The 9,726-nt window shown below is 36.3% G+C and overlaps 2 protein-coding genes across 2 annotated transcripts; both read right to left on the bottom strand.

Moving 5' to 3' along the window:
* On the bottom strand, positions 119-6,098 carry LOC104707401 (protein SPA1-RELATED 2). The gene is made up of 8 exons (XM_010423747.2): positions 5,788-6,098; positions 3,925-5,385; positions 3,314-3,471; positions 2,176-2,944; positions 1,930-2,076; positions 1,321-1,638; positions 1,169-1,228; positions 119-820 (listed from the first exon to the last, which is right to left on the bottom strand). Exons 2-8 carry the CDS (start codon positions 5,380-5,382, stop codon positions 629-631), a joined length of 3,102 nt encoding a protein of 1,033 aa, XP_010422049.1. The 5' UTR covers positions 5,383-5,385; positions 5,788-6,098; the 3' UTR covers positions 119-628.
* LOC104707400 (uncharacterized protein DDB_G0284459-like) lies at positions 6,788-8,482 on the bottom strand. Its single transcript, XM_010423746.1, has 3 exons — positions 8,400-8,482; positions 7,424-8,014; positions 6,788-7,316 (listed from the first exon to the last, which is right to left on the bottom strand). The coding sequence occupies exons 2-3, from the start codon at positions 7,974-7,976 to the stop codon at positions 6,982-6,984; spliced, it is 888 nt and encodes a 295-aa protein (XP_010422048.1). The 5' UTR covers positions 7,977-8,014; positions 8,400-8,482; the 3' UTR covers positions 6,788-6,981.

Below are 9,726 nucleotides of genomic sequence, written 5' to 3'. Positions count from 1 at the left end.
TTGCTTTTGTCAATAACAAACGATGTATTTGAAGAATTCACAACTCATTTGAGAAACTTGTTGAACTGAAACTCTTGAGTAAAAAATTTTGTGGAACCAAAAAATTTAAACAATTACAAAATCCAAAACAAATATATTTTAGAAACGAACAAAACTTTTGTGTGAGAATCACCTGTAGGACTACAGCTCATATTAACTATATATACATCAGGATATGGTATTTTACCTTAAAAACTATAAGAGCAAATTTACATCACAAAGTGGGATCTTATTAAGAAGCCAACAAAAAAAAAATGAAAAATAAAAAACTTTAGAACACCACCAAAAAGTAGTTCTTTTACCTTACTACGTATACCCATCAGCGGTATAATAACCCCCTAACCGCTGATCAAACCACAACTATATAGACCAACGCAAGTATAGCTCTTCTCTCTCATTCCCATTACCCCTTTTTGAGGTCAAACTCCAGCAGGATATAGATAAACTATCTTATAATCATTCCAACACTGTACGGTTAGATTGATGTCTCGATCATATCTCTTTGGGTGTTGAAGCTTGTTGTTCATACGCAACACCGTTATAAGAACTTGGGTTGATACCTGAGCTTCTTCTGTATGTATATATGGATTCAGACTAACTGTAGAACTTTGATGGACCCATTTGAGCTAGCTGAAACAACCATATTCGATCTTTTTCTCCAGCAAACACTTGAAACAAATAGGTTGTTGTCCTCCTCGATCTCCTTGCCTGATATAGGATCGATAGAACCAAACTTGTACGAGGTAATGGGCATCGGAAGAGACCGGTGATAGGCATACACCTGAGCAAAAAAAAAAGGAACACCATTTTTCTCAATCAGAGAGATCACTACACAACAGTATACGAAATTATATTCATTCACCATGGTTTTTCTATCATCGGGCTCTTATGACCTTCTAGTTATATATTATGTTTTTAGTAGCAACTGGTTAGTTCATCCGTTGCGTAGAAATAGACAGAATTATGGAACTTTTGTGCATCAAGAAGAAGTAACTCTAGAGATACTAATTAAGTTGAGAATCAAACTTTCACTCGGTGGCAATGCTTGTTGAGGGATAATAGAAAGGGAGAATTAGACCACAAAGTTCTATAGGAATATCAATGTGTACCCAAGTATGTAGGAACATACCTCATTTGTCTCAGAGCCACAAGCTATATATCCATCCGAAGTAGACAAACCAACAAAGTTCTGAAAAAGGTAAGGAAACACAAATCAACCACGATGAAAAAAAGAGAAGCATTACAAGGGTTAACTTAGATTTGAGTTTCAGAATTAGCTACCTTCTCATTTGTATGGCCACCAAAAGTTAAGCTGCAAGCATTTGTGGAGAGGCCACCGTGAGTGGTTTTCTTAAGATCCCAAAGCTTTAACGTGTTGTCAGTTGATGCTGTGACAAGGGTTTCATTATCCAAGAATTTTGCGTAGCTAACTGCTTTGTTGTGCCCTGACAGTATACACCAAGGAGTTCTTAAATTCCGTAGATCGTAGCAGTACGTTCTGAAATCTGATGATCCGAAGGCTAGCAAATGAGAGGACTGTGGAGAAAATTGGACACAGCAGACGTTTGCAATGTTCCTGATTGTTCCTAAGCAGTTCCTCTGCACAGTCATGCCAGAAGATTGTCTATTAGCAACAAGGCTGATATATAAGCGTAACAACATAACAGTATAATCCAAAGTGCTATAAATTCATGTGTATATATGCCAGCTATCTCAGTAGGAGTAGCTATTAGACGACATAATCCACCATATTGTACCTATGCATGTATCACTTTACTCTTCAATTTCCGCTTAAGCTTCCCCGGTTTGGGGGATTAATTGATTGGATACCCGAGAACCATAATCTTTCCTAGGAACAGCTTCTACGACGATAGATAGAGAAAAGCATACCTCATTGATGTTCCATAGCTTCACAGAACAATCATCGCTTCCACTGGCTAACTTTGTCGGACAAGCTTCAGAGAAGTCAACAGACCAAGCCCTCTTCTCATGCTCTATGAAATGTGAAATGGCCTGTCCTGTTGTCACATCCCATAACTGGATCCATCATAAAACATTTGTATTCATTAGAGAAAAGAAAATAAAGGACCCATCAAGTGATAACCAATCTATATACATCTTCAAAGGTTCATATACCTTGACAATACCATCATAATCAGAGGAAGCTAGATAGTTCCTAATGTAGTTGTTCCAGCAAACGCCGCTGAGCTTTGATCTATTTGGCATTTCTACGGCTGGATAATGAATGTCGACAGATTCGTTGAATAGGGAATTGAACTCAAATATCTTAATTTTCTTAGACACACCAGCCGTAGCAAAATAATCCTCGTCCCGATCGAATCCCAGAGAACAAATAACATTTGAAGTGCTGTTCAACTCGCTGGTCCTCAGCACAGCCCGAGTTTCAAACTTACTATGTCGAGCATATTTGCATAATCCATCAAAGAACGCCCCAACACGATCATCTGAGCTCCAAGTCTCGCTGTTTTCTACTTCTGCTACAGTTTTCTCACAATTTCTTAGCAGTTCTCTATCCGAGCGTAACCTATAACGTGCTTCGGGGAGATGGGCATCTATCCTTGCTGCGAAATAAGCACTTTCAAGCTGATTAATGTTCCTGATCAGTCTCATTTCAGGTACACTAGAAGCAGGAGATGAGCTAGAAGCTTCTTCCAGAGACAGAGGCCTTATGGCACAACGTCTCTTGACAATTTCTTCAATATCTGTTTCTAAGGACCCAATTTCTTCAATCAACTTCCCAGCATGCTTCTGCCTTTTCTCTTGGGATATAAAAAGGAAATGCTGCAACAGTTCAGACTCCGCGTCCTCTTCTTCAATGGATAAAGATAAGCCTTCAGCATACAAATCCGGGATTCCATTGACTACTTCAGATTGTAAGATGTCCCTGATACATAACAACATCAAACTTATTTAGAGATAAAGCAAACTCACAATCTCGACGAATAAAACATGACAGGAAGGAGACTACTGAAACATAAGGTGAGCTCGGTTACTACAAAGACTATATTTTTCAAAGTAGAACCTAACTATTGAATATGTTACCGAGGCGATCTTCCCTAGTTTACATCTAGGAGAACAACACCTCCACATTTGGTGCATATGTACATTTAATGTGTGATATATATCAAGGTTATCTTCCAATAGCCTCACTAGGGAATTATAGCCTAAACTGTCATCAGAAACAAACATACAAAAGTTTGATAACGTGCTTTCTATCATTTGAAGATTATTGTAGCTAAAGAGCTTGCATTGCCTGGTTGATGGCCGGCACGAAGATTCTGGATGAAGTAACCAAAGACAAAATCCAGCTTCCTTTGGATTCTCTGACAGAAATTTGGGAGAAAGAATTCGGTGTCGGATGTCAGACATTGCAGCCTCACGAGCTCTTTCACATTGAAATTGACTAAGCAGCTGACAGAAAAACCCCAAATTAGAATATCAATGAGATCAAGATATACAAAAGCCATGCAGCCAACTGTACTGTCAACAAGAAACTTCACAGTTAGCATAACATTACGAACATGCTACACTATCTAATTCTGTACGATGAAGCCTCGTTATGCACTTGTTATTCAGACCACATTGCCTATCAACATAAGTCAAATGCAAACTGGAGCCGTGACATGTATGCCAAAATTTTACGATTAATATTTGTTAGTGTAAAACCAGGGAAGCCAAACATGACCTGAACATGCTATGGCCCAGTTTACAAAGCTACATTAGTTTAACACATTAGTTGTAGGTTCGGGGTAAGGGCTATGCGGTTCCATATTTCAACTCATGGATTTGTTCACAATTGCAGGCAAAAAAAGCTACAATAAAGATGTCACACCACATATGCTATTATAAAAAGTTAATCCATACCTCATAAAGAAGAATACCCAAACTATAGATGTTTGAAGAGGCTGAGCGAGTGTCACCCCGGAGCTCCTCAGGACTCGCATACCATTTCTCTTCCAACTGCTCACTCATTGAAGTGAAAGGACCGGTAGCTGTACTACAATGATGTTGACTAGATCTGAAATGAAACTCCTGTATTGCGCCATCACCATTTTCAGTTTGGATATTTACACCACCAGCGCGTTGAAACATTGGCCACTGTCTAGAGCTTGGTCCACTTGACTTCTGCTTCTTTGCAGGGATACAGGGACTAGAAGTATCTCCTGACCGTCTTCTAACCAGAGGATTTTCGAGTTGACTTAAAGTCTCTTTGTTCAGGTTGCTGTCAAAAGGCTCTTGTTGAGAACCTGAACCCACATACTTGATTGCATTTTCCTTGAAAATTTTGAACACAGATGGCCGTAGGTCACATAAAACAACTCCTTGAGAATGAAAACAATCCACTTGATCCATGATCTGCCTAAAGATATACATACATTCTGCTTTATTAACTTCCTGCCGCTCCGACTTCAACCATTCTCTCAGACTTAAACCTTCACCTCCACAACCCCTATGTATATCTGAAGGGTTAGCACAAGAAGATGGTTTACTAGCTTTGGAAGGCAAGCACGGCAAACCATCACAAGCCGCCAAAGGGATGCTGCTAGAAACATTTGCTGAAGTATTCGATACTACTAAAGGGCTAACAGAACTAGCTACAGTTTGCTGATCCACATTGCCAGCTTCAGATTTCTTATGTGGCGGGCCTCTGAAAGTGACTCCCTTGCCTTTCAATGTTTTTCTAACAAAAAACCGAGAAAACCCAGACTGCGATATAATCTTTGTCTTGATGCCATCGTGGGCCAATGCCTCTAGTGGTACAGGATTTCGTTCAACATTAGTCAAATGTTCATTAGCTTCACCATTAACAGTAATGGCCAGTTGACCGGTCGAAATCTCAGGCAAAGACGTTTTGCCTGGAATTCTCCAGATACTTGGCGTTCCCCTGCCAATTTCCTTCTTACCCATAGAACTGCTACCAGGTAAATCACCATCTAGAGGAAAACGTTGCAGAAACTGACTACGATTCATCTCTAATCTAGCTCTACTACTTGGTCTACCAACTATGGCCATGCTCGACCCCTCACAAGTTTTAACAGTCAACTCCTCAACAACATCACCCACATCATTAGTATTCAGCCGGCTAGAACATGGTGCGTTTTCAACTCGGTCCTCACCACCATTCTTACCATCTAAAAACTCCGCTATGACACCATACGAACAATCAGGAGAACCTTCATCTCTTTCAACCTGAACTTCTTTGATTTCCAGAATTTCGCAGGTCTCCGGTTTAAAAGATTGGTCAACATTCTTGAATTGGAGGTGAGCAACATCAGCTTCATCAATCCTACTCACATCCCCTACTGAACCTTCATCCATCATTCCCTGTATCACTCAAAACACAATAAAAAAATTCAACCACTAAGATCATTCCAAGGTATTACACGATTGATTTGACAAAGAACATAACAGTAAAGCCCTTACAACTAGCTTTCTAAACAAAGCCAGTAAAGCAAAATCAACAGGAACAAAAACAGATAAGCTATATAATTCAGAAATCGTCTAGGTCTTAATCCGGAAACAAAAAAAAAAAAAAAAAAANAACAATACTAATAACATTCACACAATCCCACTTCTAATAAAAAGAAACAAATTTGTAAAAAACAATTCCAGAAACATAAAAGGACTATTTCATCACCCCAAATTAGGCAAATAAGTGTGAAAACCTTCTAAATCCATCCGTATTTGATATTTTCCAAGAAAAAAAAAAAACAGTATCGCTTCTACCTGAGAGAGATGATTAAGAAGAAGAAGACGAGCCGCGAAAAACGAATCGCGGGAGGAAGCCAATCATTGACGAAATCTATCAAGCAAATGAAAAACAACAACAAAGATCCACCGACGTAAATTATCAAACGAAGGAGGAAAGAGGAAGAAGAAGATAAGTAAAAAAAACAAGGCGGTGGTGCGGTTGGAGAAGAAGCGAGCAGAAGAAATCTGAAAAAAAAAAAAACAAAACGACGATTATTTGAGTTTGTTTTTTTTAAAAAAAAAAAAAAAACGCCGATTCCGATAAAAGAAAGTTTTCTAAGGCAGAAAATAAATTCTGACTGTTTTTAAGTAAGCGACAGAGCATACGAACACGATATTAGATAGAGAGATGATACAATACAATTATCCAAATTAGTCCTTTTAGTTTCTCAATGTTTACATAAATGTACCAATACTTTTGAGATTTCAGTAATGTGGTATCTGTATAATATCTATTTACATTTCAAATTATGCAAAATTATTTTGCTAATTAAACTCAAAAGAGATTTGCTTTTACACAAATAAATAATAGAGAAATTTCTTTCACATGTGAGTTTTTGTTTTTAAACGCTTGATTTCTTCTATTTAAGATGGTAATAACTTCATAATCAATTATATTCTCATCATATTTATTGCCACGTTTATGTTAATTTCGAATCTAGTTAATTTATCCTTTTTATCTTTAGCAATTTTTCATAAAAAATAACATACACTCATGAATGATTGATTATGCCGATGATTCAAAAAAATTAAACTGACCCTGAATGTTCTTATAATTACTCAATACGTATTGTATGGTCTTGAACTTGTACTATGGATTTCAAGAATTCTGTAGCAAGAGCTTAACAATATGGAAAGAAGACATTTATACAATGCTAATGCCATCTTTAAGGATTCAAATGTTAATGCAATTTGAGGTATGGTGTTTAACTTTCGCAAGATAGAAACTGTTAGCTATTATTTATTACTCACGAAATTTAGACTTGTTTGTTTCTAGTTTCTCAAATGAGAGATTTTGATATAAACTCCTAGACAAAACAAAAGCATTAAGATGTCTATATATATATGTAAGAAGATTGCCATAACTACTATAGCTTAACTTAATAATGAGTGCAGCTTATAAATTCACTTCTTCTTCTGGCTCTCTTAGTTCTCTGCATCTGAAATGTTCTAAGACTTGTTGGAACTGTTCCCGGGACCTTTAGGGATTGCCCACTCGGGCCAGTTACGCGGCAGCTTAACCACAACTTCATAGCCGTCAGAAGATGATGATGATGATGTTGATGACGAAGACGATGATGAAGGAGAACTCGGTGGTGGGTTAATATTACTTCTCGGGGTGGAGGTTTCTCCCAAAGCTCGGTTCTCTTTTGGTGAGTTTTCTCTGTTCCTGCATTGTTCTTCTTGGTTATTGCCCACAGACTGATGAGAGCTTATGTTACTCTCTCTTGGAGTTGGAGGTTTATCATGTTCAGCTTCGCTTTCGTCATTGATCATCATCGCATCTACACACAAAGAGAGACATAAACAAAAAGGTCATCACTTTATTACTCAAGATCAAGATTTTGCAAATCTTAAACTTATTGGACACATAAATGCCTATGCATAATACCTGTTCCAGCGTTGTTTGCATTATGATTCACCTCATTCTCGCCTTCACCAACAACATTATCAGTCTCACCAATCTCTGACACAACAGCACTATGAGTAACCGAAGCTGCTACCACTTCCGCATCATAGAGCGAGTTCAAGAGTTCACATTCCTCTTCAACAACAACAAACTTCTCAGCTAACTCCACATACTTATTCTCCATTTCAACCAACTCTTCTTCCTCTTTCCTTTTCACCAACAAAAGCTCATTGTTTTTAGTCATCAGTTCATCAACCATAGCATCTCTCTCAACCTCCATAGTCTTCTTCATCTCCTCAAACGTTTTCTTAACTTTCTCCTTCTCAATTCTCTCTTTCACACATTCATCAAACAAGCGTCTGTTACTCTCCTCAAGCTCCTTACCTTTCTTCTGAAGATGCAACTTAAGAGCCTCATAAGTCTCCTCAGCGTGCTTAATCCTTTCCTGAAGACATTCGTAATCTTTCACCAAAGTCTCGTGATTCTCCTTCAAGATCTCATGCTCCACTGTAATCGATTTCTCTAGACCAAACATGTTTTCTGTTCTTCTCTGAAATTGTCCAAAACAAAATCCTGAAAAAAACATCAAAAAGCTTAATCCAAAACTCAAAACTTCACCAAAAAAAAAATCTACAAAAACCCCTAAAACCCCCAAAGTTCTGTTTTTTTTTCTTCTTTAGGCTAAAAATCCGATCTTTATCGATCATCAACAGAATAACATGAAGACGAGAGCTTTAAACAGACAATGCTTAAAGCTCAAACCAGTTCTGAGCTGAGAGCTCAGATTGTGGAAAAACCAAAATGGGTCTCGGAGGATTCAGAGAGAGTAAACACGAAGAGGGTGTTGTGGTTAAACCCCAGATTATTTAAAGCAAAAAGTCAGGTTTTTTCAAGCATACAAGAACGTATATACACAATGAAACAGATAAAAAGGGGATTTTTCTAGAGAAATACTTACGGAAACTTGAAGAGAAACCTAAAGATGGAAGAAAGGGAGAAGAAGAGAAGTCCCCTCTACCTAAAAACGTTGATTCCCCCTGTAAATGAAGATGATGAGATAATGTTTGTAATTAAGTAATATTATTCAAATTAATTAATTGTTTACTTCTTATGGTAACTTTTAGTATCTTTTGTGCTGTTTTTACTTTTTAGCTGCCTTGTCTATACTGGGATGATATTTACCGTATCCGTCGAGAACTTTCCATCGTATAATCGATTTTTTTTTAAATAATTAGTATCAGTTTGTGAATATATATTTTTAATATGAGATTATTTGAATAAGAGAGAGGTACCAGAATTTCTTTTTGTATGGATATTTTAGTTTTTATAAAATTAATAAAAAATTATTCAAATTTTCTTTATAACTTTTTTATCAATGTCCTAGTTCTTTTCCTCGCATTTAGAGTTTTAAGTAGTGATATGGGCATTGAGAATATCTTTTATGGCAGACTTATTTGTAAGAGTTTTGAAACGGATTATGTAGACCTTGTTGTATTGGTGTAGAAACCTGAAAAATGACCGGCGTTCTCTAATCTCATAGATGAATTCAGCTTGTTCCGGATTTTTTTCCCACTTTTTTTTTTATTTATGATCCCACGATCATTAAATCTGAAGGCAAATTGCTTTGATCAGTTTTCTAGATTGGTTATCTCTGAAACTGTCTTTGTAAACTATTATCTTCAAGTTTAAGCAATTAAAAAAAAATTATGAATTTTAGAAATATCAGTTCTAAAGTGGAACATTTATTCATCTTTATCCAAATTGATGAGACTATGAGAATTGAATTTAACTATATAAATTTGCCAATCATGTCATGTTACCTAAAATTTTCATGATATGATTGTATTTTATGGAAATTAGTTTGACTAATGGATTTTTAATACAAAATTATATGTTTCAGTCTTATACCCTCTTTATTTTTTTATAATATTCCAAAACTTTTAGAAATATGTTTTGAATTGGGCATTTATCCAACCTGAAATCATTTTTATTCAAATTGGTGAGAATATGTGAATTGAATTAAATTACACAAATTTTCAATCATGTCATGTTAAATGACACTTAATTATTCTAAATATATGTTTCTGTTCATCTTTAATATATTTTTTTAACACTGAATTTTAGAAATATCCATTTTGAAGAGAAATTTTACAAAACAAATTTTCCAATCTAATTTTGTTACCCATAATTTCTTTCATATTTGTTTTTAGTTTTTGAACAAATCGAAATTAGTTTAAATAATGGTTTTCATCATCCAAATTATTTGTTTTACACTTATAGACAGA

Source organism: Camelina sativa, chromosome 8 (assembly GCF_000633955.1).
Source record: "Camelina sativa cultivar DH55 chromosome 8, Cs, whole genome shotgun sequence".
Lineage (NCBI taxonomy): Eukaryota > Viridiplantae > Streptophyta > Magnoliopsida > Brassicales > Brassicaceae > Camelina > Camelina sativa.
Note: the sequence above shows the minus strand (reverse complement) of the source record. Positions and strands in the feature narration are given on the sequence as shown.

What these genes read in the sequence shown, in the direction of transcription:
- LOC104707400 (XM_010423746.1), bottom strand. Translation starts at nt 7,976, where the DNA reads ATGTTTGGTCTAGAGAAATCGATTACAGTGGAGCATGAGATCTTGAAG. An exon ending in TGCAAACAACGCTGGAACAG is followed by an intron (nt 7,317 to 7,423) that starts GTATTATGCATA and finishes CTTTGTGTGTAG; the next exon opens with ATGCGATGATGATCAATGAC.
- LOC104707401 (XM_010423747.2), bottom strand. Translation starts at nt 5,382, where the DNA reads ATGATGGATGAAGGTTCAGTAGGGGATGTGAGTAGGATTGATGAAGCT. An exon ending in GTGGCCATACAAATGAGAAG is followed by an intron (nt 1,229 to 1,320) that starts GTAGCTAATTCT and finishes TACCTTTTTCAG; the next exon opens with AACTTTGTTGGTTTGTCTAC. An exon ending in GTGGCTCTGAGACAAATGAG is followed by an intron (nt 821 to 1,168) that starts GTATGTTCCTAC and finishes TTTTTTGCTCAG; the next exon opens with GTGTATGCCTATCACCGGTC.